Below are 27,786 nucleotides of genomic sequence, written 5' to 3'. Positions count from 1 at the left end.
AATGATATCATTCTGTGCTAGGGAAGGCTGGGTGCTGGCCTCCATCTCTCTATCTATCCCTCTGTGTGCCAGCTGCAGTACAAACTCCAGAGGGCTGGCTCTGTTGTGGCGATATAATAGACCCAGATCTGTCTCCAGCTCGCCCAATGCCCTCCTCCGGCTCCTGCTGCCACCTCTCCATCCAGGTGCCACATCGCTCACCATGTGTACAGGAAAGTGCTCCCGCTTCATCGGGATCACCCTCTACCCCCTGGCTGTCATCTCCATCGTCAGCAATGTCATCCTGTTCTTCCCGTCATGGCAGACCGACCCCATCCGAAACCCAAAGGAGCAGATAACCCCGGAGGTCCTGTATCTGGGCGGAATCCTCGGCAGCGGGATACTGGTAAATGGCTTTATTACAATATACTGCAGCATAACACTTAAAGGGATACTGTAGGGGGTCGGGGGGAAATGAGCTGAACTTACCCGGGGCTTCTAATGGTCCCCCGCAGACATCCTGTGCCCGCGCAGCCACTCACTGATGCTCCGGCCGTGCCTCCAGTTCACTTCTGGAATTTCTGACTTTAAAGTCTGAAAACCACTGCGCCTGCACGCCCGTGTCCTCGCTCCCGCTGATGTCACCAGGAGTGTACTGCACAGACACAGACCATACTGGGCCTGCGCTGTGCGCTCTTGATGACATCAGCGGGATCGAGGACACGGCAACGCAGGCGCAGTGGTTTTCAGACTTTAAAGTCTGAAATTCCAGAAGTGAACCGGAGGTGGGGCCGGAGCATCGGTGAGTTGCTGCGCCAACACAGGATGTCTGCGGGGGACCGTTAGAAGCCCCGGGTAAGTTCAACTCATTTTCCCCTGACCCCCCAGTACAGTATCCCTTTAAAGGACCACCCCAGCAAAAAAAAAAAGTAAGCTTAAATTCTGACAGAACTGACAAGTTTTCAACCAGTCCATCTCCTCATCTAGGATTCTCAGGGTTTTCTTTGTTTCCAAAATACATTTCTGAATGTCAGGAAATGGTAAGATACCAGCCAGCCTCCCTCCATGTTTGCACACTATTTTGTCAGTTAGATATAGGAACTGCCGTAAAATGCTTTTGAAAACAAAGAAATTCTTGAGAGTCGCTCATCAGGAGATGGACTAGTCCGAAACCTGACGGTTCTACCAGATTTTAGCTGCTTACTTTTTTTCGCTGAAGTGTTCCTTTAGGGCTTGTTCACACTATGAGCGTTTTCGACTTTTTTTAAGCGCTAGTGCAATGTTGCTCTATTTGAGTGTTCTCACATGAGCGATAAGCTTTCTTTCCGAGCGCAAACGCGCTACCTGTACCATTTTCTGAGCGTTTGCTCTTCAATACAAAGTATAGGGAAATCGCAAAGCGCTTGAAAAAGCGCTTTGAATGGCAATTTCCCGAGCGATTTTATGAATAAATACATTGGCCTCAATTCACTAAGATCATGCTGGAGATAATAAGGCAAGAGAAAACTTGTCACTGCACAGTGAGAGAGTTATCTTATCTCTTCATTCCTTAAAGAGAACCAGAGATGTTGGGGGTAAAGATTTTATACATATCTGGGGCTTCCTCCAGCCCCATAAGCCTGGATCGCTCCCACGCCGCCGTCCTCCGCTGCCTCTATCTGCCGGTACCGGGTCCCGTCATTTCGGCCAGTCGGGCCAGTCGACGTAAGCAAGCAGCCAATTTTCCGCATCACAGGGGCTCCCTTCATATCCTTACGCAGGCGCATGCGTAAGGATATGGAGGAAGCCCCTGTGATGCGGAAAATTGGTCGCGTCCGCCGGAAGTGACGGGACCCGGTACCGGCGATAGAGGAAGCGGAGGATGGCGGCGTGGGAGCGATCCAGGCTTATGGGGCTGGAGGAAGCCCCAGGTATGTATAAAATCTTTTCCTATTTTTTATTTTCCTTCCTCTCTGGTTCCCTTTAAGTTACCTCCTCTGTAGTTAAGTTACCTCCTCTGTAGTTAAGTTACCTCCTCTGTAGTTAAGTTACCTCCTCTGTAGTTAAGTTACCTCCTCTGTAGTTATTTTCACACGGAGCTAATTAACAGCCTGTTTTAGAATTCTGGAGTTATTTTAACTTCTTCCCGACCGCGTCACGCCAGTAGGCGTGGCCGCGGCGGCAGCCCCAGGACCGCCTAACGCCAATTGGCGTAAAGTCCTGGGGCTCTGTTTTGCAGGAGATCGCGCGCAGGCTGCGCGCGCATCTCCTGCTTGGGGGGCGGAGCTCCGCCCCGCCTTCAGTCTCCGAGCGGCTATTGCCGCTCGGGAGACCGGTAGACGGCGTGATCGCCGTCTATTTACTTTGTGCAGCGCTGCGATCAGCAGCAGCGCTGCACTGGGGACAGCCGTGTGACACGGCTGTCCCCCTGGAGGACAAGAGAGCGATCGGCTCTCATAGGCAGAAGCCTATGACAGCCGATCGCCGTAATTGGCCGGCTGTGGGGAGGGAGGGAGCGAGGGAGGGAAGGGGTTTAAAGGAAGAGGGTTTTTTTTAAAAAAAAAAGGCAACACAAATATTTATTTAAACAAAAATAAACATGGGGGGAGCGATCAGACCCCACCAACAGAGAGCTCTGTTGGTGGGGAGAAAAGGGGGGGGGGAATCACTCGTGTGCTATGTTGTGCGGCCCTGCAGCTTGGCCTTAAAGCTGCAGTGGCCTTTTAAACTAAAAATTGCCTGGTCACTAGGGGGGTTTAGCCCTGCAGTCCTCAAGAGGTTAAGGATTGAAGAGTTAACTTAAAGACAAAAGAGTTAACTTTCGGTTTGCCTGAGGTAAAATATTTCCTGAATACGACATGCCTCATCACCAGGTGCTCGGAGGTCCTTTAAAAACACTCAATAAATCGCTAAGCGCTTGCAATAGCGCTGGCAATTTATAATGTGAACAAGGCCTTAAAGGGAAGGTCCAAGCTGTAAAGAAAACAAACTCCACTTACCTGGGGCTTCCTCCAGCCCCTGCCAGTTGATCTGTGCCCTCTCACTCCCGGTGTCCTGCGCTGAAGAAGCCGACCTCACCAGGTCGGCGTCCGGGTCGGCTTCATATGCGCTCCACGGCGCGGGTCACGTGGTGTATGCGACGTCATCGGGTCTCTACTGCGCAGGTGCAGTAGTTCTGGGGCACAGAACGACTGCCAGGGGCTGGAGGAAGCCCCAGGTAAGTGGAGTTTGTTTTTTACAGCTTGGATGTTTCCTTTAAAGTAGGTGAAAAAGTATTGTTAAACTTATTCTGAGTATGTTTTTGCTTTCTGGTGGCTTAATAGGAATTTTATTGATAAGGAGAGAAAATATCACCTGGGAGAAATGTAGGAGAAAAAGTCAATTGAATAAGGGCCAATGCGTTTCGTTTGGCTCTAAATATTTCAGGTATTAGGGGAAATGGCTGACATGCTGCTGATTGAGTTTGTTTATTGGGCGAGTCATGACCAGTGTTGCCAACCGTTAGTAAATTTACTGACAGTCAGTAAAAAAGTCAACAAATCTGGGCTGTCAGTAAAGTCCATGAAAAAATTTGTGGTGTCAGTAAAAAACCCTCTCTTTTTCTTAGAAGATCACAGCACTTACTGCTTATCAGTTCACGTATCACTCTGGAATGTACACTGCTCTAGCTAAAGGTGGCCATACATCTGTAGACTTGTCCGATCAACCCCCATATAAAACAATTATTATTGATATTCTAAAAATCGGTGCCACCAAGAGCATGCCTGGTTGACAATCAAACCAATTTCGGGCCGAAATTGGTTGCATGTATCGATAGCATGTATCAATGGGACATGCTGGAAAATCTCAGGTTGGCATGCTCGATAAGGTGTGCAGCGGTAAGGGCTGCGATAATCGAGAACAAATGTGACGGAAACCCCCGGCCAAATCCCCCAAATGTAAATGTATCAAGGTCCACCGCTCCCCCTTTTCTCCCCCCCCCCCCCCCGATGTCGTGCATTAATACTTCACCTGTCCGGTGTCCGCCATGGCACTCTTCTTCCTCATTCGTGCTCAACGTGGTTGCCGGTGTATTGCACGTAGGGCGCATGTGTGATCTCTTTCATTTAATTTCAATAAATGTCAGTAAAAAAGGTGTTCTGTCAGTACATTTTTTGTGCTTTGTCAGTAAAAATGTATTTCCGAGGTTGGTAACACTGGTCATGACTTCCACGGCGACGCAGCAGTGGAGGGAGTAATGTAAGTCAATAGGGGATACATACATTTTAAAAATGTTGGCAGTGTCATGCGCATGTGCGGAACTACGGGAATACGACGGGGAAACCCAGGAATCCCAGTGACGGTTTTTCTGGGGCGGAGCTATGCATATGACCCTGTTGGCTGTTGGTGCACTCTGCTGCAGGGTCATATGGCATATGGTCTTGTGTGTTGTGGCACATCGCAAACTTAAAGTATAAAATGAACCTTAGGCAACACTAGATTTTGACATTCAGTATAAACAATGTGTTTTTTTGGGGGGAGGGGCTGTTTGTTTTCAATGTGCTTTAACCACTTCCGTACCAGCAGTCTCTGCCCCCTTAAGGACCAGGGACTGCTGGTACCAAAGAACGGCGCCTCCCACTTGCCGCACATACCCGCTGGTCTTGCCGCTCCTCTATCCCCGCAGGCACCTCTCTTTGCCGTCGCTATGACGGCAGAGCTGTGAGCAGGTCAGGAGCCACTTTTATTGGCTCTTGACTCTGTCCATCAATGTAAGCCAATGGGATTGGCTCACAGTGGTCATACGGTTAGGAGACAGTGAAATCAGCTCCTTATCGGCTCACACAGCTCTGCTGTCATACCGACAGCAGGGCGGGTGATCTGCGGCGGGAAAAGAGCGACGCAATCAGCGGTAATGGCTCGAGCGTGCGGTGGGATGATTGAAATCTACGCCCTGGCAGGTATAACAGGATCGCAACAGGGCGTAGATTTCAATCATCAAGGTCCGGAAGGATACCCAAGTTTAAAATAAAATTTATTCCTTACTTACATGGGGCTTCCTCCATCCCCCGTAGCCTTGTAAGTTCCTCACTATCCTCCTGGTCCTCTTCCTTGATCTGCTGTGTCGGCTGGTATAGTACATGAGTTAGCAACAACGCACACTACTGCAACAGTGCACTTCCTTGACTGCGCTACCATGAACGGGATTCATGCACGGTTATGCGTCTTAATGTGCTGCGCATGCGCAAAATACTCCCGGTTACAGGAGCGCGACCAAGGAGGTGCGCTACCAGGGCAGCGCATGCGTAGTAGTGTACGACTTAGCTAAGGTGCGCACTTTACTGGGCTTTACAGCAGATCAAGGACGATAAACGGGAGGACAGCAAAGGACCAATGGGGCTATGGGGGTTGGAAAAAGACCCCGGTAAGTAAGAGAACACTCTTTATTTTCAACTTGGGTATCCTTTAAAATTAATTATACAATACTGTAACTTGTAATAACAGAAATATGTAAGAACCAAAACAGTACAGTATATTTTTGTACTTACAGACAACTCCGTATGTATGTAAGAGACGTCTGTAACTCAAGCGTTGGTAAGTAGGTAAATGCATGTATTCATTAATGAAAGGTAACCTGACAGTGTTGCAATACTTACTGTCCATAGATACTGATTCCAGCCAGTCACATCCAGGCCACGGGGCGAGAAGGATGCTGTAACAACCGCTGTGGGGTAGGTGTGACTGCTTCACCTGCATATTGTTGTAAATGTGTTCTTTGTTTCCTGACAGGCACCCAGAAATGGTCTAAAGCTGAATGCTCACCTGACGACACAGGAAATTGAATCCCAGCGACGTCCCCCGACGAACGAGGTTCCCCGATCTAACTCCCTACCCGCGACAGGCACAAACAGGAAGTCAAGCGATCGCTGAGTGGTCAGGGATCTTGAAGATATGGTCGTTATCGCCGCATGTCACCAAAAGTTGTTTGTGTAATTGCGCACCTGTACCCACGTCACAAGATCACTGAAACAACCGCTTGTCGCTGAAAAATTGTCAGCCGTAAATCATTGTAGAACTTGCGTAGTGGGTACTGGCCTTAAGACTAGTCTTACACTGTGATGCAGGGACATAACAGGAAAGCAGCAACTGTGATCACAGGGGGCCCAGAGCTGTGGGGGGTCCCCAACTACTAACCTCTGATACAGAGGTTTTGTGGTTACACTTGTTATGGGTGTGAAGACCATGATGGTCACACTTGTTTTATGACCCTTTTGAGATGAGCCCCAAAGCTATGAAAGGCCGAAAGGGAGGCAAGGGAAGGGGAGTGAGCATTGAGGGGCCCAATCAAATGTTGCTGGGGCCCCCATGAATTGTAGTTATGCCCCTGCTATGATGGACTCAACATGCAGCATTCCCAATGTGGGGATTTGTCTGAGGGGGATTGCTAGCACTGTGGGGACATCGTTTTTACACTTAACTGGGAATCATTTAGGGTGAGTTACATTAGAGGCAGGTTGGATGGGGCATAGAGGGGGAAGTTTTTTTCTTTTGGTCGGGGTGAGTTGCATTGAGTTGGGACTGTTAAAGACCTCCAGTGTAAATAATATACAAATAAGAGCCAGTAATCTTCCCATAAAGTACTCTAATCTAGATTCATAATGAACGGGAATATAAATCACCTGTTTGCTGGGAAATGGACGCCTTAGCCCTCATAACTTTGACACTTGCGTTGCTAAGCGACTGTCCGTGATGCTGTTGTCATTCCAATTTAATGAATGTAGTCGCACTGCGTTGCACATGCGATCCCATGCTGAATTGCAACATGTGGATGGAAACATCAAGTTGCTATTGGTTACCATCCCTTGCACACACACTGCTAATTTCCTTGAAAACGCAACCCTGTTATCAGAGACATAATTAAAAATCCTGGGCCCCCAGCAAAACATTGATCCTCCCCCCAACACACCATTCACTCTTGACCCTCACAGCCTGGCAGTTAGGGGTTCATATAACAATTAGGCGTAACTAGAAGGGAGTAGCCCTTGTGATCACAGGGGGGCCCAGAGCTTTTTTTTTGGGGGGGGGGGGGGGGCAACTACCCCAAGGCTGTGAAGGGCAGTTAGGGAAGGGGTATGAACATTGGGGGCCCCATCAAAGTTTCACTGGGGGTATCCATGAATTGTAGTTACGCCACTGAGTTGGGGCCATTATTAGGATCCCCCTCATCCATACAAGTGTAGCTACAGCAACACCTGATCTGGAGGTGGGACCCCTGTATCTGGGGAGGAGTCATTTGGGGCCCTACATAAGCCTTGGCTTCCCTGAGTTTGCAGGAGTTGGCCCTCCCTAGTAAAACAGTGCTTGCCATTGCCATCACTAGGTGTATGGGAATAACCTTTGCTAGCTATAAGAGAAAAAAACAAGAAACGATTGACTCTGGTTCCATGTGATAGCGGATGGAATATTGCCAGTACTTTTCTTGTTTACACTGACATAAAAAGTCACTTGACCATCTGCCATGTAAAGTTTATCTTATCTGACAAGCCATAATGTGGATAGCAGGCTGTGCCACCTGACTGCGTGGGTGATGAGAAGGCTCAATCCAACTGCCCGCCCCCTGCTGGTAGAACAAGAGGGGTGCAGCTAGTAAGACAGCCAGGTTGCAGTGGCTAATTTCATAAGTCAGTAGGAATAGGGGGGATGGTTCAGTGATGACCCTTAAAGAGGAACTTGCTATTTTTTTTTTACAATATCACTTTATAAATTATTTTGTCAGTGTTTGCCACCTCTTTCCTCACCTCGATTGACATTCTGAAATTTATCAATAGTGGTGACAATTTAAAGGATACAGGATCTTCTCAAAAAATTAGCATATTGTGATAAAGTTCATTATTTTCTGTAATGTACTGATAAACATTAGACTTTCGTATATTTTAGATTCAAATACACACAACTGAAGTAGTTCAAGCCTTTTATTGTTTTAATATTGATGATTTTGGCATACAGCTCATGAAAACCCAAAATTCCTATCTCAAAAAATTAGCATATTTCATCCGACCAAAAAAAGAAAAGTGTTTTTAAAACAAAAAAAGTCAACCTTCAAATAATTATGTTCAGTTATGCACTCAATACATGGTCGGGAATCCTTTTGCAGAAATGACTGCTTCAATGCGGCGTGGCATGGAGGCAATCAGCCTGTGGCACTGCTCAGGTGTTATGGAGGCCCAGGATGCTTCGATAGCGGCCTTAAGCTCATCCAGAGTGTTGGGTCTTGTGTCTCAACTTTCTCTTCACAATATCCCACAGATTCTCTATGGGGTTTAGGTCAGGACAGGAGAGTTGGCAGGCCAATCAAGCACAGTAATACCATGGTCAGTAAACCATTTACCAATGGTTTTGGTACTGTGAGCAGGTGCCAGGTCGTGCTGAAAAATGAAATCTTCATCTCCATAAAGTTTTTCAGCAGATGGAAGCATGAAGTGCTCCAAAATCTCCTGATAGCTAGCTGCATTGACCCTGCCCTTGATAAAACACAGTGGACCAACACCAGCAGCTAACATTGCACCCCAGACCATCACTGACTGTGTGTACTTGACACTGGACTTCAGGCATTTTGGCATTTCCCTCTCTTCAGTCTTCCTCCAGACTCTGGCACCTTGATTTCTGAATGACATGCAAAAGTTGTTTTCATCCGAAAAAAGTACTTTGGACCACTGAGGTAGGCCCAGGGCACACCAGAGCGGTTCTGCTGCGGTTTGCGATCTGCTTGCGGGTGCGGATCCGCTTGGTCAATGTATTTCAATGGGCTGGTGCACACCAGAGCGGGAGGCGTTTTGCAGAAACGCATACTCCCGGGCTGCTGCAGATTTTGGATTGCGGATGCGTTTCTGCCTTAATGTAAAGTATAGGAAAAACGCAAACCGCTCTGAAAAACGGCAGTTCAGAGCGGTTTTGCAGGCGTTTTTTGTTACAGTAGCTGTTCAGTAACAGCTTTACTGTAACAATACATGAAATCTACTACACCAAAAACCAGGGGGCGTAGCAATAGGGGGTGCAGAGGTAGCGACCGCATCGGGGCCCTTGGGCCAAAGGGGCCCCAAAGGGTCCACCCTCTATCACAGTATTAGCTCTCTATTGGTCCTGTGCTCATAATAATTACTTCTACAGATACTTTGAATAGTGATAATCATTAACAAACTGTTCCCCAACCCCTTCTTGCACCTCTGACACTGGGGTTGTCCTTGGCAGGTTTTGGTGCGCCGTATCAATTGTTATGTATAGAGTGCTTGGGGGGGCCCCATGTAAAACTTGCACCGGGGCCCACAGCTCTTTAGCTACGCCACTGCCAAAAACGCTTCACAAAACCGCAAAATTCTAGCTGAAACGCTACAGAAAAAGAAGAAAAAGCGTTTCAAAATCTGCTAGCATTTTGCGGATCTGCTAGCGGTTTTTGGTGTGCACCAGGCCCAACAGTCCAGTGCTGCTTCTCTGTAGCCCAGGTCAGGCGCTTCTGCCGCTGTTTCTGGTTCAAAAGTGGGTTCATGCTTCCATCTGCTGAAAAGCTTTATGGAGAAGAAAATTTCATTTTTCAGCACGACCTGGCACCTGCTCACAGTGTCAAAACCCACGGGTAAATGGTTTACTGACCATGGTATTACTGTGCTCAATTGGCCTGCCAACTCTCCTGACCTGAACCCCATAGAGAATCTGTGGGATATTGTGAAGAGAAAGTTGAGAGATGCAAGACCCAACACTCTGGATGAGCTTAAGGCCGCTATCGAAGCATCCTGGGCCTCCATAACACCTGAGCAGTGCCACAGGCTGATTGCCTCCATGCCACGCCGCATTGAAGCAGTCATTTCTGCAAAAGGATTCCCGACCAAGTATTGAGTGCATAACTGAACATAATTATTTGAAGGTTGACTTTTCTTTTAGTAATCGGATGAAATATGCTAATTTTTTGAGATAGCAAATTTGGGTTTTCATGAGCTGTATGCCAAAATCATCAATATTAAAACAATAAAAGGCTTGAACTACTTCAGTTGTGTGTAATGAATCTAAAATATATGAAAGTCTAATGTTTATCAGTACATTACAGAAAATAATGAACTTTATCACAATATGCTAATTTTTTGAGAAGATCCTGTATGTCCAGGCTAATTAAAAAATTAAAATCCACTTACCTGGGGCTACCTCCAGCCCCAGCAGCTGTCCTGTGCCCTCGAACTACAGAACTACTGTGCCTGTGCAGTACAGTCCCGATGACGTCAGCGCGACCACGTCAGCCGCACGGTGGAGCGCAGAAGACACTAACCCGGACGACGACCTGGCGAGGTCGGCATCTGCAGCGGAAGAGACTGGGAGATGCGTATGAGAGGATTTGCCGCTGGGAGACTTGGGAGCAGGATACAGCCGGTATAAGGCTTATCCTGCTGCTGCACAAGTCCCGGTGGCGTTAATTACTATTCCTCCAGGTCCATGTGGATAGTGGGGGAATGATGTAATTCGGCTTCCAGCTATTGCTGGCGGCCGAATTACAGTGCTTTAAAAGTAACTCCAGCTCCGTCTTCTGGCGCGCCAAAGTTACTCACTGTGCGCCGCTATAGCCGTAATTCCTATTACGGTCTATGGTGGTGCTGGCTGCGCCCAAATCTCCTGCGCTGAATTGCCAGTGTTTACCGGGAGTCACCGAAGCTGCGGTGAGGGCACAGGAGGCTGCCAGGGGCTGGGGGAAGCCCCAGGTAAGTGGATTTTTATTGTTGAATTAGCTTGGACGTTTCCTGTAAGTCCTGTCAGGTGTTCTCTACGGAATATTTGTATACTAGTTAACCGAAACCAGTAGAACAACATTCCTGGCTTCCCAGAATGCTCTGGGAGAAGAATTCCACATAGCTAAACTGTACAATTTTCTTACCCAATTATTCATTCAATCAGACAAAAAGTCTTATTGATTGTAAAATAAATAAATAAAATAGATTTAAGTATTTATGATCGTAATTATGATCGATATTACAATCAAAACACTGAACTGCAACGTTGTTTTTGGTTGGTCAATTATAATGTCGATCATAAAAAGCAAAATTGTATAGTGTATGGTTTTAGATTACTTTTAGCAAAAGCTGGCCCTAAGGCTGCTTTCACAGTGGGACGTTAAAGGCGCACGTTAGAGCAGCCTGTAACGCAGCCCAACTCACAGTAATGAAAAATCAATGAGCTGTCCACAGTGCCCACATTGCGTTACAGTGTAACGTATCACGTTCTATGCAAGTGCAGCATGCTGTGCGATATAGTTGGTTTTAGCCGCGTTAGACTGTTTGCACATGCTCAGTAATGTTGGTTTTTTGAGTGCAGGAGAGGAGGAGGGGAGAGTCCGCTATTGTGCATAGCCACATGGCTAATTAATATCCACTGCACTGCAGTGTTTACTTCCTGGAGCGGCCGCTTATTGGCTGGCGGGACCACGTGATGCAGAGTGTTCCGATCACGTGGTCTTCACAGTCTTTTGACGCATGCGCCGTTTTCGAGTATTCTGGAGCTGTCCGGCCATTGGCCCCTTCTGGGATTCTGTAAAGGCCATCATCGCACAGGTGATGGGAGTTGAGGCCTTTGAGGATCCTGCTTATTACTTACTACACAATTTGCTCTCTAAACATTTGATTAATGCAGGATGTATCATTATAGCACGACAATGGAAGTCATCTCGGGCCCCCTCGATAGTGGATTGGCTGCTTGAGATTAAATCCATTGAACAAATGGAAGATTTAGCACAATCTATTCCTTTGAGAAATGAGCAGTATCTTCGCACATGGAGGCCATGGTTTGAATTCACCAAATCAGATAAATACAAACATATTTTAGGGAACTAACAAAATGTAATCTCCTACTCCCTGACGTTGTTTAGGCGTCGTCCTTGTCTTTTCCGAACCCTAACAGAGGACTCTGAGACTTTAGACTCTAATGCTGGGGATACACGGGTCGATCGGCGGCTCGATTAGCCGCCGGATCGACCCCAGCCGCGTCCCCGTCGCGTGTCCGCTCGTCCGCACGTGCACGCGGATCGATTACCGCTCGCCACCGCCGGCACTTCCTTATCAGCGCTCGATTCCCTGCCATTGTCCGCAGGCGGGAATCGAGCGGGCACGGGTCGAGCGGCATGATCGGGCCAGCTGAATATTATCAGCTGGCCGGATCAGCTGGTCGATACACAGTACAGAAACGTACCGTGTATCCCCAGCATTAGAGTGCATCCATAGTCCCTCGTACACTTTGAACCGGCCATTTCTCTATCTTCTTTCTCTCTCCTATTCCTTCAAACCCTTTTTTCTCCTTGTTATGTTCTTCACCTTTCCTCTCTCTCACTCCACTAGTTCTAACAGGGAAATATATATCTATTTGAATCCCTAATCCAGGTGACTAACTAATCCCTAATTCAGCTATCAAAGGTGTTGCCTGAGTGTATGATCCCTCTGGGCCTCAGGTACACCAGAAGTGTTAGTAAATGGCAATACTCTCCCGGATTCCTTGACCATACACATGGCGGCAGACATGTGTTCATTGTTGCTTTTTTCATGTTTACTGCTATTCAAGCTCAATAATTCCTGTTGTGACCATTTCATTTCACTCTCGCTGTGTTCTATATATAGGTATATGGTGACACTGGCTAGTCACCCTGATCTAGTATCTTTAATATGTATGCTTGACACATTGAAATGTTCTCTTTTTTTCTTATTGTTATTCTAAAAACATTGTCAAAAAACCCCCCCAAAAAACAGTTTTCATTTCAGAATCCTGTTCAGCCGTATCAGCATAGATGATTCGCCGCATCCCCGCGGCAGTACAAGGTCTTTATCCCCCCAAATCCGCAAAATTCTACGACTTTCAAAGTCATAGATTTTGCTGCCCGGGGGAGGCAGAGCTTAGTGCTGTAGCGCTGCCTCCAGTACATTCAATCACTGCAGACCGTCGCCTCTCCCCGCCCCTCTCTTTGAAAGAAGACTGAGCGGGGAGAGGAGGCGGTGATTGACTGGACTGGAGGCAGAGTTACAGTGCAAAGCTCTGCCTCCCCGGGTAGCTAAATCTATGACTTTGAAAGTCGTAGAATTTTTGTCTTGGGATTTGGGGCGGGATAAAGACCTCGATCATCTTAGCTCATACTGCTGAAGAGGATTCTGAAATAAAAACAGGTATTTTTTTTAACACTTCAGAGTCTCTTTAAAAACATTATTACCTTAAACTGCAGTATAGTAAAACAACCACAAGATGTCACTGTGTGTAAAGTGTGGTGATGATCTCTATGACATTGTTATTTCCTGTATTCTCTCTGTGTTCCTCTCTGTTCTATGTAAGCTGCATTTCCTGATGGTGGTGTATGATATATGTCTGCATGTTTTTCTTCAGTAAAGAGTTCTAACAAGTTATACTGGGTGTCTATCTGCGTGTACAGCTAGTAGATGATATTGCAGTGCTTAGGCTGTACAGATGTGTCGCTAGCCTGCAAGCTGGCAATATGTTCTGTTGCTATGTGGGGGCCGACGAAGCGACGTCATTCAGCGACTGGGTTGAGTGGGAAGAACAATGCTCTCTGCCAGGTGGATAGTTGGCCGAGGACAGTGACATGTCCTCTTCACTCCTCTCCTCATCCACACCGTACAGTGCTTGATGCAGGTCACGTGACATGCAGGGACAGGAGATGCCAGGAGTTACAGTGTACAGTGCCTGATGCAGATCATGTGACATGCAGGGACAGGAGATGCAAGGAGTTACACTGTATGATGCAGCTGAAGAGACGAGTGAAGAGGACCTGTCGCTAGCTCTGCTGATAACAGTGATGTATGCTGATGCTGCCACAATCAGGGCCGGTTTAAGCAACAATGGGGCCCCAGGGCAAAATAAACCTAGGGGGCCCCCCAACAGATACCCCAAAACAAAAATTCAACAGATACCCCAGAACAAAAACTTTTTTTGCAGCTGGTATAGTCAGGGTTTAAAGGGGAACTGAAGTAAGAGGTATAGGGAGGCTGCCATATTTATTTCCTTTTAATCAATACCAGTTGCCTGGCAGCCCTACTGGTCTATTTCTCTGCAGTAGTATCTGAATAACACCAGAAACAAGCATGCAGCTAGTCTTGTCAGATCTGACATTAATGTCAGAAACACCTGATCTGCTGCATGCTTGTTCAGGAGCTATGGCTAATAGTATTAGAGGCAGAGGATCAGCAGGGCTGCCAGGCAACTGGTATTGCTTAAAAGGAAATAAACATGGCAACCTCCATATACTGTACCTCTCTCTTCAGTTCCCCTTTAAAGCCCCAATTGGTCGGAGCTCCACATTCTGGCTACCCCAGCCTGCATGGGGGACAAGGGGTTAAAAAGTTTCAGGAGGGGGGACCCCACATCATTTAAAAAAAAAATCCCACACTATAAACATAAAAAAAAAATTGGGAAAATAGGAAAAAATGCCAGGGATCTTCATGCAGCCATATTGCGGCTGTATAGCGATCCCTGGCCAAGCGCTGCGGCTGCGGAGGAGTTTCCACCCCCAGGAAACCCAGTCAGGAAATGTATTGCTCTTTCTTTTGATACATGTAAAATTACACTACCGTTAGGCTTGCTACTAAAAGTGACATTTACCGCATTTAAAACTATACTTTTTTCCTTCGAAACTTTAAAATCGATTTTCTCAAAAACTATAAGGCCTTTTGAAAAATTGTTTTTCCCTCTTATTCCCAATGATCTCCTTAACATATTCTGCAAATTTAGGGTTTCTAGCATTTAAGGTGGATTTGCTATTAACCGTTAAAGTCGGCGGGTTTTTAAATCTGTATTTTTTTTCCTTTGAAACTTTAAAATCGATTTTCTCAAAAACTATAAGGTCTTTTTGAAAACATTTTTTTCTCTTGTAGCCACTGGGGGCCCCTACAAGCTCTGGGGCCCTGGGGCAATTACCCCCTTTGCCTCTATGGTAGTGCCGGCCCTGGCCACAATCCCCTAGTTATGGGGGGATGGTTTATATGCTAGTGTGCGTGGAAGGGGGGCCAGGATTTTGCAGGGGGTCCGGCCGGCTCAGTTTTGCAGTGGGCCTGCCGGGTTCTAGTTATGCCCCTGACAAAACATGCACCTAATTACTTCTCTCATCCGCAGATGTTCCTGTCAATCATTTTTGCTGCTATCGGAGTGGCCGGCTCTCTGTACGGATTTGTTGTATCCACTGTGGGGATGGTGATAGGGCCGCAGTGCAGGTTTTGGAAATTGCTGAACGTCACCGGAGGGCCTGTATGGGGGCGACCCTTCGATGCCGACCTGGAACAGTTCAGGTAAGGACAAAATCATAGCTTCCAACTGTCCCTATTTTGGAAGGACAGTCCCTCTTTGGGAACCGAATCCCTCTGTCCCTCTTTCTACCTCATTTTTCCCTCTTTCAGGGCTGAGGATGATGGTGATGGACAGATCTGTGTAAATATATGTACTTTTCTACTGAAAAATGTCTTCAAAACAATCTAAACTTAATTTCCATCCTTTAAATTGATATACTGTATATACTCGAGTATAAGTCTAGAAATGTAGGTCTTGTACACTTCATAAAAGTATAGGGGCCGACTTATACACAAGTCACGGGCAACACTGAGCACACTGAGTAATGTGTGTACTAATAGTGACATTCCCATTTGCAGCAATGTACCCAGTGCTAAGTGATACTTTGAGGAAAGGATATGCCAAGAAAACGCAGGTGTGAAATTCCTGGCCACAACAATTACCAAGGAAAGGGGCAGTGGGGGAAATACTGGGCTGCATAAAAGGGAGTGAATAACTGCAGCACTTGGGGGCCTGGAGGAGGTATTGGCTGCACTTAAAGAGAACCTAAACTGAGAAGGATATGGATTTTTCCTTTTAAAATAATGCCAGTTGCCCGACTCTCCTGCTGATCCTGTGTCTCTAATACTTTTTGCCACAGCCCCTCAACAAGCATGCAGATCAGGTGCTCTGACTGAAGTCAGACTGGAGTAGCTGCATGCTTGTTTCAGGTGTGTGATTCAGCCACTGCTGCAGCCAAAGAGATCAGCAGGGTTGCCAGACAACTGGTATTGTTTAAAAGGAAACATCCATATCCCTCTCAGTTTAGATTCCCTTTAAGGGACAGGGGGTGAATGGCTGCAATACTGTATGCAGTGCAGTCATTAACCCCTCCTGAGCCCCAAGTGCAGCCATTAACTTTGCTGGGTAGACTTATACTTGAGTCAATAAAAAATTCCAGCTTAAGAGGGTTGAATATTTGAGTCGACTTATACACGAGGTCGACTTGTATTCGAGTATATACAGCAGTTCTTAATTTCGAATGTGAATATGAAGAAAAACTAGTGATAATAGAAAAGACCAGTGTGGTTTGAATTCTAATATAACAAGTTTTGAGTCCTTCGTGATATATGTGACTAAAGGTGTCCACTAACGATCCAATTTCTAGCGAAAAATCGTTCGAGCAATCATATAATTCTGATCGGAAGAGGAATCGTTCACTACACCATCACCGAACCAATCTTTGCTTCCTATCTGTCACAACCAACAACAAAATCCAAATTTTGGTTCAACGAAAATCCAGTCGGATGACTATTTTTATAATCGTTAGTAATCGATTGCGCCCATCAATGGAGATTATTTACAACCAACCTGATCAGAATTTCTGATTGCTCAAACAATTTTTTCACTAGAAATTGGACCGTTAGTGGCCACCATTAGTGGGTGTGGTGGGGGCGTGATCTAAGCATTATCGCATTCGGTATTGCAGAAAACAGCTATTTTTACTGATCATCTTTGTAAATGCCAATTCACTCCACCTATTACTGTCCTGAAAAGCAAAATTACCAACTCGGGAGGTAAATGACCGACTTGTGCGGGAAATACCTCAAGAAAATCACCAGAAATTGCATTTCACACAAATTAAAGCATTTGGTAAATCAAGCAAAGGTGTTCAATATTGGCATCCAGTTCTCACAAGTGGTAACTCTCACTCTCAATTTCGATAACATATTGACAGATGTAGCAGAAAGCCAATAGGGAAAGCCACACAGCCCTGCTTCTCTCCTGATTTGGTCCGATACCCTGGAAGGCGGGACTCCTACAGAGCAGGGGAAGGACACACACACACACAGCAAGTCCATGAAAATGTATAGAATCGACTGAGAGCTCCCTTACAGCACATAAATCTTTATCACTCACTGCTCAAAGCACCTGACCTGAGTGTAGGGGCGTAACTAGAAATCACTGGGCCCCCCTACAACCCCCCCCCCCCCCTTGCTTTCTGCACAGGTAAGCTGAGAACCATTGTTAATCAATTGGCTAGTGCACACTTGAATGTGTTTTCCCCTTACAGATAAAAACAGAAAGCAGTGAAGCACTGCAGGCATTTTCTCAATTACATTAGTTTCTGTGACAAAACATGCATGTTTTCACACCTACAGACACACATGGTGTGCAGAAAACGCATACAGAAAACCGACAGAGCTCCCAACCTCAGCTTATTACACTTACTCTGTCCACTTCTAATGGAGCAGAACAGGCTCTGCAGACTTCTCCAGTATCACTACAGTACACAGCACTTGGGGAGAGGTAGAGAGGTTGGGGGCTGGGCACTGTACACAAGAGCCTGATGCACACTGAATAGGGACTGAATACAACTATTTGTCTGCAAAACTTTGTATGATATCTTATCAGTGGCTGCCCCCCCCCCCCCCCCCTGCGGCTGCATCCCTTGTAGGGTCTATTGTTATGCCCTTTCCTGAGTGGTAATAGTGTTCTTAAAGTGGACCTTAACATCCCCTCTAACGCAACGTCCTGGTGTGAAAGAGGCCTTAAAGTGGACCTGAGCTCTTGCACAGGACAGAAGGAAAACATAAAGAAATGCACCCTGTATGTAATGAGAGAGTTTAACCTGTCTAATTCCCCCTCATCTGTGACTAATCACCACTGTAATTTGATCTCTCAGCTATGTCAGCTGGCTGCCTCAGCAGAGCAGCTAATTTGTAAACACAGGATGTTAACCCTATGTCTGCTTCCATGAAACCAGGAAGTAGACACACTGCAGATTTATTGCAGGATCTGTGTCAGCTGTAACAAAAGAAATGTTTTTCTTTAAAGGCTATTATGCTGTTGCTTGTCTTTTAGACCTGAGAGGAAGTTCTGAGTTCAGATCCGCTTTAAAAGGAGGGAACCAGCAATGGTAAAACACCACAAGGGTTATTGTCCATGTTATGTAGACTGGGCCATCTAGGAGGATCTGTTCAGTTGATAATTGGTGTTAGTCGTTTGAAAGTCATTTTATAATAGCAAACGATTAATCCATTCAGAAATATCACGAGTGTCTAGTCATGCATTTCCTCCCCCCCTCAGTATAGAACGTCCACCAATAATCGGATCGGTAGATCGTTACTGCGCTGTCATTCAATTTAAACATACTCAGACGATGTTCATTTGTCTCAAACCTTCAGGAATCGCCCGTTTTACACGGTCGGCGGTTGAACGTTTGTACAGAGCTTTAGGAGAATCACTTGATAACTGTATACTGTGGCGTAGCTAAGGAGATATGGGCCCCGGTGCAAGTTTTACATGGGGCCCCCCAAGCACTCTATACATAACAATTGATACGGCGCACCAAAACCTGCCAATGGCAACTACAGTGACAGAGGTGCAAGAAGTTGATGGGGAACAGCTTGTTACTGATTACCACTATTCAAAGTATCTATAGAAGTGATTATTAAGAGCACAGGACCAATAGAGAGCTAATGTTGTAGTTGAGGGAGGGCCCTTCAGGGACCCTCTGGCCCAATGGCCCAGATGCGGTCGCAACCTCTGCACCCCCTATTGCTGCGCCCCTGACTGTATAATATGCATTGCTTGCCGGTCCAATATCACAACAATGACAGCAACAAAACATTTGTAAAGCATTTTTTTTCCCATAGGACCCAAAGCGCATAAGCTTGCCTTACAAACGTGTCCTGGGTTGGAGCTCTCTTGATTAAGTTTGGTAAGGCATTCCACAGAGTAGGGGCAGCATGACAGAAAGCTCTGGCTCCAAAGGTTTTTAGTTGGACTCTGGGGGTGGCCAAGGTATCCAAGGCCTAGGTTGTGTAGGGATTTGAATGTTAGCATGCTAATTTTAAAGAGGATTCTCCACTTTATGGGTAGCCAGTGGAGTGAGCAAAGGATTAGTGTTATGTGGCAATGGCGTGGTTGGCTTGTTAGCAGAATTCTGTGCTAGCTGCAGACAGTGTAGGTCTTTATTTGGAAGGCTTGCATAGAGGGCAGTGCAATAGTCCAGATGTGATGTGATGAAGGCGTGAACTAGGGTAATATGCGCTACGTAATATATTGGCGCTTTATAAATACAATAAATAAATAATAAATAAGTAGGGTTGGAAGATCCTCTGAATGAATGAGGTGTTTAAAGGGGAACTTCAGCCTAAAGAAACATAGTGTCATCAAGTTACATTAGTTATGTTAATTAGAATAGATAGGTAATATAATCTCTTACCCACCCTGTTTTAAAAGAACAGGCAAATGTTTGTGATTCATGGGGGCTGCCATCTTTGTCATGGGGGCAGCCATCTTTTTGGTTGAAAGGAGGTGACAAGGAGCAGGAGACACAGTTCCAACTGTCCTGTGTCCTGATAACCCCTCCCAGCTGCACACACTAGGCTTCAAATTTCAAATTCAAAATGTAAAAAAAAATTGCACCAAAACAGCACAACGAGAACAACAAAATCAGAAATCCCATCATGCTTTGCACAGCATCAGGGGAAAAAAGCCCGGGCAGTTTTCTTCTGTGCAGCTAAAAATGAGGCTTGTATAAGAGAAACAAAGTTCTGATGCTGTGAAACTGTTAAAGAAACACAAAGCCTTTTCAGTTCTGCTGAGTAGATTTGTAGTCCGGAGGTTCACTTTAATTTTTGCAATTTTCCTTGGGTGAAAGAAGGAATGTTTCACAACAGCTGAAATTCGATTCCTGAAGTTGAATTCCCCATCACAGGTTCATAAGCCAATCAGTTCAGCGTTTATGGTGGAGGCGCCACCTGCTGGTTGCAAATGTGAAGTGTGAAATATTGCTATGCAAAATTACCAGTAGTAGAAGAAATGTATAAAAATATGAGAACAATCTGAAAAACATAACATGTTCCTTTTCTTCTCCTCCTGCAGTGAAGATAGCTATTTATTCAACAGAGATATGTGGGACACCTGTGTGTACCCCGTAAATGTGGTGGAGTTTAACATCATCCTCTTCTCTATCATGTTGGCTTCCTCCGGCATCTCCCTGATCCTCTGCGCCATCCAGATGCTGAACGGCCTGTTCGGGTGCCTCTGCGGAACCTGCCGGGAAGAAAGATTAGACAAAATGTGAGTACACTGTATACAGCATCCATACACAGTGGCAGTAAGGGGAAAAAGTATGGCAAAATGGTGTTTCTGCTGGAGCCCAGGGGGACATCGTAGGACTAAGGGGACAGAGGAACGAGCTAGGGGTAAGAGGAGGATGCAGGGGAACTCTGGAGGACACAGGGGACACCAGGTGGACATAGGGTTACATTGGACAGTTTAGGGGACAGAGGAGTACACAGGGATAGAGGGGGACACTAGGAGGACACAAAAGGTACAAGGGGGACACAGGGGCACACAAGAGGTGTATCCAGCAGAGGAAGAGGGGGCACAGTGGGGAAAGCAGGAGGACACACAGCACAGGAACTTGTGTGTCCATAGAAATATAAGACATCCCCTGAAAATAGGCCCTAGCACAACATTTGGGGCAATAATTAATACAAAACTCTGTCTTATTTTCGGGGGAAACGCAGACGTGATGAGCACGAATTTCGCATAATCATAATTTCACATCGTAATTTGTAATTACGTTACAATATCATAATGCGAAATTTTGAGAAAAAAAAAACTTAATTTCGTATGTAAACGTAATCAGGAACTGCACTTTTGGATAATTTTCACATAATTTTGTGCCGACTGTAGCGCCGGTTAATAGCAGAGTTCCCCATACATGCTACCGTCACCAAAATTGCTAGGTATGTTAAAGAGGGATTGTCAGACACAAAATCAAAACGTGCTAAATAGCACCCCTACCCCCCACCCCGCTGAAACAAATCCACTTCCCGATTGTCTGCCGCTTGACCACGTCAACTCACCAGCTGCAGCAGTGCTCCAGCCACCGCACCATGACTTTGGGCATCATGACAATGGTGGTAGGCCTTAGTTAGCAACATGTCCGTGCCAAAATCCAGAGCAGCACCTGCGTTTAACATAAGAGGATTGGGGGCTCTCGAGCTTGTGGGAGCGCAAGATACACCACCGAAACACTTTGAACCTATGGCCTCAATTCACTAACCTTAAAGGGGCACTATTGCGAATTCCCTTGTTTTTAGTCCCTTTAACATAAATATGTGTAAGTGGAGCGATGTTATTGCCACTTATTGTGGCTGATCAAAAGCATTTTTTACATTGCCACTACCCATTCATAGCTAGTGAGTCACGTCGGAAGATTTACCTTTCCGACGCGACTTGGCATAATCCATTCTGCAGTAGGAGGCATCTGTATTTGTAGATACTGCAGCCGTTACATCCCCCCCCCTCTGGTCAGCCCAGCTGGCCACTAATGGTACAATCTTTTTCATCCAATCTTACCATTTCTATGTAATAGAAGGTGACTGCCTAATGTATCCATTCAATATATTCACTCAATTTACCTAGGGTGACCATATTTTGATTTCCAAAAAAGAGGACGATCACAACAGCATGTGGGCGTGGTCATGGGTGGGGCCAAATATACAAGACCTTAGCAGTTTGCTGTCCAACTTCGCGGGCATGGAGGGCAGTTTTTTTTCCAGACCACATGGTGGTGGAGGGCCGGCCGACCACAAAATGCAATCAGATTCGCAGAAGATTTCTCCACAAAATGCAATGAGATTGGCAACAGATTTCCCCACAAATGGAATCCGATTGGCAGCATATTTCTCTACAAATGCTATAAGATTGGCAGATTTCCCCACAAATGCTATAAGATTGGCAGATTTCCCCACAAATGCTATAAGATTGGCAGCAGATTTCCCCACTAATGCTATAAGATTGGCAGATTTCCCCACAAATGCTATAAGATTGGCAGCAGATTTCCCCACTAATGCAATGAGAATTGCTTCCACAGGCCACACAGCACCAGCGTGACAGATCTTATCTGGGGTTTCTTTCTGCTCTTGGCAGCCTATGTGTCCCTCACCTCAGCCCTGCTCCCAGGAGTTATCCTGGGGTCCCCTCCATAGCAGCCGGGGACCTGGTGAGGTTGCCAGTTCTGCAACTGCACACAGCCATGCCGCCTGCGCATAATGCTCCCGGCCACACCAGGTCGCCAAATGCTACGGAGGGGACCCCAGAATAACGTCTGGGAGTAGAGGGACACATAGGCTGCAAGGGGCAGGAGGAAGCCCCAGATAAGATCTGTTTGTTTTTTATAAAAAGCCTTGATGTTTCCTTTAAATGCAATGTACCAGTGCTGCAACAAGCTGATTCATTCAGCTAATACCAGCAATGAAAGGGTTACAGGAGACAGATGTGGGCTGTGCTAGCAGGGCTTGCCCATACCTCCCAACATTTCAATGTCCCAAAACGGGACAATTAGGCCACACCCCTGGCCACGCCCCCAACCCCCTAGTCACGCCCACCCCAGGAAAAAAAAAGGTTTTTTTTAATAATTGTTATTAAATTACTCCCAAATGGGAGGGTGCCGGGGTGGTGGTGGTGAGGAGAAGGAGGAGGGGGGTGGCCAGGCAGAGAGAGGGGGGAAAAAAAGCCGATCGAGGCACCAGCCTGCCCGGTATGCGGCATGGATGGCCGCCGCCGCCATCATTATCCTTCTCCCTCCTCCTAATATGTCCCCCAGTGTCCCCTTCCCCCCGCACAGTAATATGGGCAGCGGAGCGGGCAGTAAGTCTTATCACTGCCTCTCCGCTGCGTACCGGGATCTCCTCTGATCTTCCTGCTTCCTGTGACGTCACAGGAAGCAGGAAGATCAGAGGAGATCCCGGTACGCAGCGGAGAGGCAGTGATAAGACTTACTGCCCGCTCCGCTGCCCATATTACTGTGCGGGGGGAAGGGGACACTGGGGGACATATTAGGAGGAGGGAGATGGATAATGATGGCGGCGGCCATCCATGCCGCATACCGGGCGGGCTGGTGCCTCGATCGATTTTTTTCCCCCTCACTCCCCAGCGGCCGGGACCAGGGGGGGGGAAGCAGCGCGGGACAGCGGGACGGCCCCCCAAAATCGGGACCGTCCCGCCGAAAACGGGGCGGTTGGGGGCCCTGCTTGCCTGTTCAATGCACAGAAGACAAATGGAGAGAAGAGGTGTCCGCTTACCAATTAGAGTGTCTGTGGTGTCTGCATGGCCAGTGTCCCTGTCCCATCGGAGCTTCAAGAGCCAGGATGCTGGGACTGAGCTGAGGGGGACACTTGGCACTCTAGTAGCACGCTGCAGACACGAGGCAGGACTGGACTCTTCTGGTAGAGATGGGAAGTTCGGATCTTTTCAATGATCCGGATGATTCGAATCGGATCATTGAAAAGATCCGGATCTTTGATCCGAATCTCGGATCATTTTACAAGGGAAGCATTCGGGGGTTGAAATGACTAGCAGGGCAGAAGGAGAGGGCGGTGGACACACAGAGAAGGGGAGAAGATGGACAGAGGGCAGGGAGTGGACAGAGAAGGGAGGAGGGAAGCAGAGAGCATAAATGTTTGCTTGCACACAATACCCACATGCTGCAATCATATGCTTTACATATATTTCACCTACATGTTCATCTGTATACCTTGAATGGAAACGTCGCACAGTGAAAGAAAGCATTCCCCAAAGATAAGTGCAGCTGTGCCGAGTGCAGGAGGATCATATTACGCTGCAATCACAGTGCCTGCAAAGTTACTGAGCTGTGCTGAGCCAAAAGTTTCCAATGTGTTCACTGTGCAGCACTACGGAACAGCCAGCCTGTAATGAGCAGCACATTTGAGCCAGTATGTGTGCTCTACACATATGTGGCAGTGGCACCCATGTCCCCTCTACCTGTCTCCCTGCAAGGCTGGCTCCCCTGAGTCCCCTCCAACAGAGCGATCCATCTCTGCTCTGCTTCCAGGACCCCGCTGCCCGCTGAGAGGGGGCGTGTCGCTCCTGGCCCCGCCCCTTTTGCGATCCGAATCACTCATTTTGATGATTCGGATGATTCGACTCACAAAATAGATTCGGATCAAAGATCCGAATCGTTCATGATCCGGACAACACTATCTTTTGGCAGTCTCTGCCATTTCAAATGAGGATAGGTGCACCACGCTATCTCCGCATCTCCTCACTAGCTGGCTGTGTCTGGCCCCGACCCGACCTCCTCTGTCCTCCATCCTTCTCCTCCTCCGGGCCAGTGAATTCTCCAGTCCACCCCTGGGCGGAGCAGAGCAGTGCAGCAGGGATTGATTGCCAAAGAGCCGTTTGGGGAGCCGAACATGAGTCAGAAGAGCCACTTGCAGAGACAGTGTCTCTGCAAGCGGCTCTTCTGACTCGTGTTTGGCTCTCTGTCTCTGCAAGCGGCTCTTCTGACTCGTGTTCGGCTCTCTTTCTCTGCAAGCGGCTCTTCTGCCGCTGGTGTTCAGCTCCTGTTCGGCTCTCTCACCGGACAATTCAAAATCCCGGCAGGACGGCCCGGACAGGTCTGAAAAAGTGGACCTGTCCGGGCAAAAGAGGACGCCTGGTCAGCCTAAATTTACCCTTATACTACATATATCTGGTAAGATTGGATGAAAAAGATTGGATCATTAGTGGCCAAGTTTGTTCCAACTTGTAACTGCACTATCGTGCAGCAGTTACTGAGATCTGTGTGGGCTGCAGCCCCCCTACGGGTCTATAGTTACATGCTGCCCGCTGAGGACCCCTTATTTAAAGCTGGCACAGTGACGGACACCTATTGGTGTCCGTTGCTGTGGTAACCAGCAATCGGCTTTCTAATTGCGCAAGACAGCGGCGGCATCAGTGAGCAGACACAAACACAGCTTGTGTTTGTCTTTTCTCACTGATGCCGCCGCTGTCTTGCGCAATTAGAAAGCCGATTGCTGGTTACCACAGCAACGGACACCAATAGGTGTCCGTCACTGTGCCAGCTTTAAATAAGGGGTCCTCAGCGGGCAGCATGTAACTATAGACCCGTACGGCGGCTGCAGCCCACACAGATCTCAGTAACTGCACGACAGTGCAGTTACAAGTTGGAACAAACTTAGCTGGGCTGACCAGAGGGGGGGGGGGGGGGGATGTAACGGCTGCAGTATCTACAAATACAGATGCCTCCTACTGCAGAATGGATTATGCCAAGTCGCGTCAGAAAGGTAAATCTTCCGACGTGACTCACTAGCTATGAATGGGTAGTGGCAATGTAAAAAATGCTTTTGATCAGCCACAATAAGTGGCAATAACATCGCTCCACTTACACATATTTATGTTAAAGGGACTAAAAACAAGGGAATTCGCAATAGTGCCCCTTTAACTCCTGTCTTTAATAACTCTTCTGAGCTGTTTTACAGTTATCACAATTAGATCACCATGGCGATAACTGTAAAACAGCTCAGAAGAGTTATTAAAGACAGGAGGTTAGTGAATTGAGGCCAATGTCTGCTTCCATGAAAGCAGGAAGTAGACACACTGCAAATTGAATGCAGGATTTGTATCAGCTGTAACAAAGAAATGTTTTTCTGTAAAGGTTATTATGCTGTTGCCTATCTTTTAGAGCAGAGAGGAAGTTCTGAGTTCAGGTCCGCTTTAGGTTCAACTCAGGATCTCTTTAACCACTTCGGGACCATCCATCTTACACCCCCTAGTGACCAGGCTATTTTTTGCAATTTAGCCACTGCAGCTTTAAGGCCTTACTGCAGGGCCGTACAACTCAGCACACAATTCCCCCCAGCCCCCTTTCTGCCCACCAACAGAGCTTTCTGTTGGTGGTCTCTAATCGCTCCCAGGATGTTTGTTTGTTTTTTTGTAAATATTTATTGTATTTTTTTAAATAAATAAACCTATTTTATGATTACTTTTCTAACCCTCCCTCTCTCCCACCACCAGCCTATGAGATCCGATCTTTCCTGTGTCTCCCAGGGAGACAGCCTAGTGACACAGCTGTCCCCAGTACAGCACTGCCTTAGATCGCAGCACTGTACAGTGTAAATAGACGATCGCCGCTGGGAGACTAATGACGGAGCGGAGATGTGCGTCCATCGACGCGTGATTTCCTGCAAAACCCGCCCTAGGACTTGAGGCCAATTGGCGTTAGGCGGTCCTGGGGCTGCCGCCGTGTTCACGCCCATCAGCGTGACGCGGTCGTTTAGTAGTTAAACGATACCCGAGGTTACTTGAAGAGATAGACATGGGTATGTACAATGCCTATAACACAAATAACTATGCTGTGTTCCTTTTTTTTTTTCTCTGCCCGAAATAGTTAAATATCAGGTATGGATGTGGCTGACTCATTCCTGACTCAGACAGGAAGTGACTACAGTGTGACCCTTACTGATAAGAAATTCCAACTATAAAACACTTTCCTAGCAGAAAATGGCTTCTGAGAGCTGGAAAGAAATAAAAAGGCTCAATAGTTCATAGATTTTAGCTCTGGCATACTTCAATCAATGTGTCATTGAGCAAAAACAAAAACTTAGATTGTTTTTTTAAAAAGTAGATTTAAACATATAATAAAACTGTGGAATATCTTAAAAAGTCATTTTTAGGAGTAGGAAGATAGATACAATCGTTTATTTCATTCGTTTAGTTTTGCCTTGGGCGTCCTTGAACATCTGCATAACAATGACATTTAACCAGACTGTAGGTTGGAGCAAGTGGACCTGTGCTTGTAAATTATCTAGGAATCTCTTTTGTTTATTTGACCTGAAGAAGTTATTGTGTGAGTGACAAAACATCTTCTAGAACGAGACAGGTGTCCAGTTGCAACTTTAACCTCCCTGGCGTTCTGGACGCCGGAGGTCACCGCTCAGGCCCCGCTGGGCCGATTTGAATAATTTTTTGTTTTGAAAAAACGCAGCAAGCACGTTGCTTGCTGCGTGTCCTACCTGATCGCCGCCGGTCGCCGCCGATCCGCCGCTACCTGTGACGTCACGACGTTCGTCGCCATGGTGACGGGGGAAGCCCTCAAGGAAATCCCGTTCAGAATGGGATTTCCGGACAGGTGATTGCGCCGGCGGCGATCGGAGGGCAGGGAGGGACGCCGCAGGGAGGGGGGAATCATGTAGCTAGCGCTAGGCTAGCTACATGATAACACAAAAAAAAATGTGCAAAAAACGTTCCCGCGGCGGCAGGGCTGTGGGAATCAGAACACCAGGCAGGTTAATGTTTTTTTTTCCTTGGAATAATATTATTGATCATCTGATTCTGCACACAGTTTATGTGTCAATTCACTGCATTAGTTCCTTTTTGTATGTTTATTTTGCAGGCAGTTGAGTTAGTCTGAGCCATGGGAAGTCGGTCCTGTTTAAACAATACATCTCCCATGATCCTCTGCTCCTTCTCCCGCTACAATGGTTTCTTCCTTTGGTCCCATTGGATGTGATCTCCAGCTTCACAGATGCCCGGTGACCCTCTGTGTGCCCTAAAAATGAATGAAAGAAGAAATCAAAACCACCAGAGACAAAATGAAGGGATCTTAACTAGCCTGGATTGTCTCAGACCAGCAGAGAGGATTCTGGGAAAAGTCATTTGTATATTGGTTCTCTGTTCCTATTTATAACGTGTATGGATGCTAACCTAGGAATAAACAGCGATTTACAACTG

General features: G+C 46.8%; 1 protein-coding gene across 1 annotated transcript; it reads left to right on the top strand.

Annotated features, from left to right (window-relative positions):
• Positions 1-27,786, top strand: LOC137562576 (transmembrane 4 L6 family member 5-like). Its single transcript, XM_068274062.1, has 5 exons — positions 1-385; positions 5,604-5,669; positions 15,079-15,251; positions 20,122-20,319; positions 27,449-27,786. The coding sequence occupies exons 1-5, from the start codon at positions 2-4 to the stop codon at positions 27,459-27,461; spliced, it is 834 nt and encodes a 277-aa protein (XP_068130163.1). The 5' UTR covers position 1; the 3' UTR covers positions 27,462-27,786.

Source organism: Hyperolius riggenbachi, chromosome 3 (assembly GCF_040937935.1).
Source record: "Hyperolius riggenbachi isolate aHypRig1 chromosome 3, aHypRig1.pri, whole genome shotgun sequence".
Classification (NCBI taxonomy): domain Eukaryota; kingdom Metazoa; phylum Chordata; class Amphibia; order Anura; family Hyperoliidae; genus Hyperolius; species Hyperolius riggenbachi.
This window is presented reverse-complemented; position numbering and strand designations above follow the sequence as displayed.

Bases quoted from the DNA above. Each gene is read 5' to 3' on its own strand.
- LOC137562576 (XM_068274062.1), top strand. From the start codon at position 2: ATGATATCATTCTGTGCTAGGGAAGGCTGGGTGCTGGCCTCCATCTCT. The intron at 386-5,603 runs GTAAATGGCTTT...TACTGTCCATAG, and splicing joins TCCTCGGCAGCGGGATACTG to ATACTGATTCCAGCCAGTCA. The intron at 5,670-15,078 runs GTAGGTGTGACT...TCTCATCCGCAG, and splicing joins GCTGTAACAACCGCTGTGGG to ATGTTCCTGTCAATCATTTT.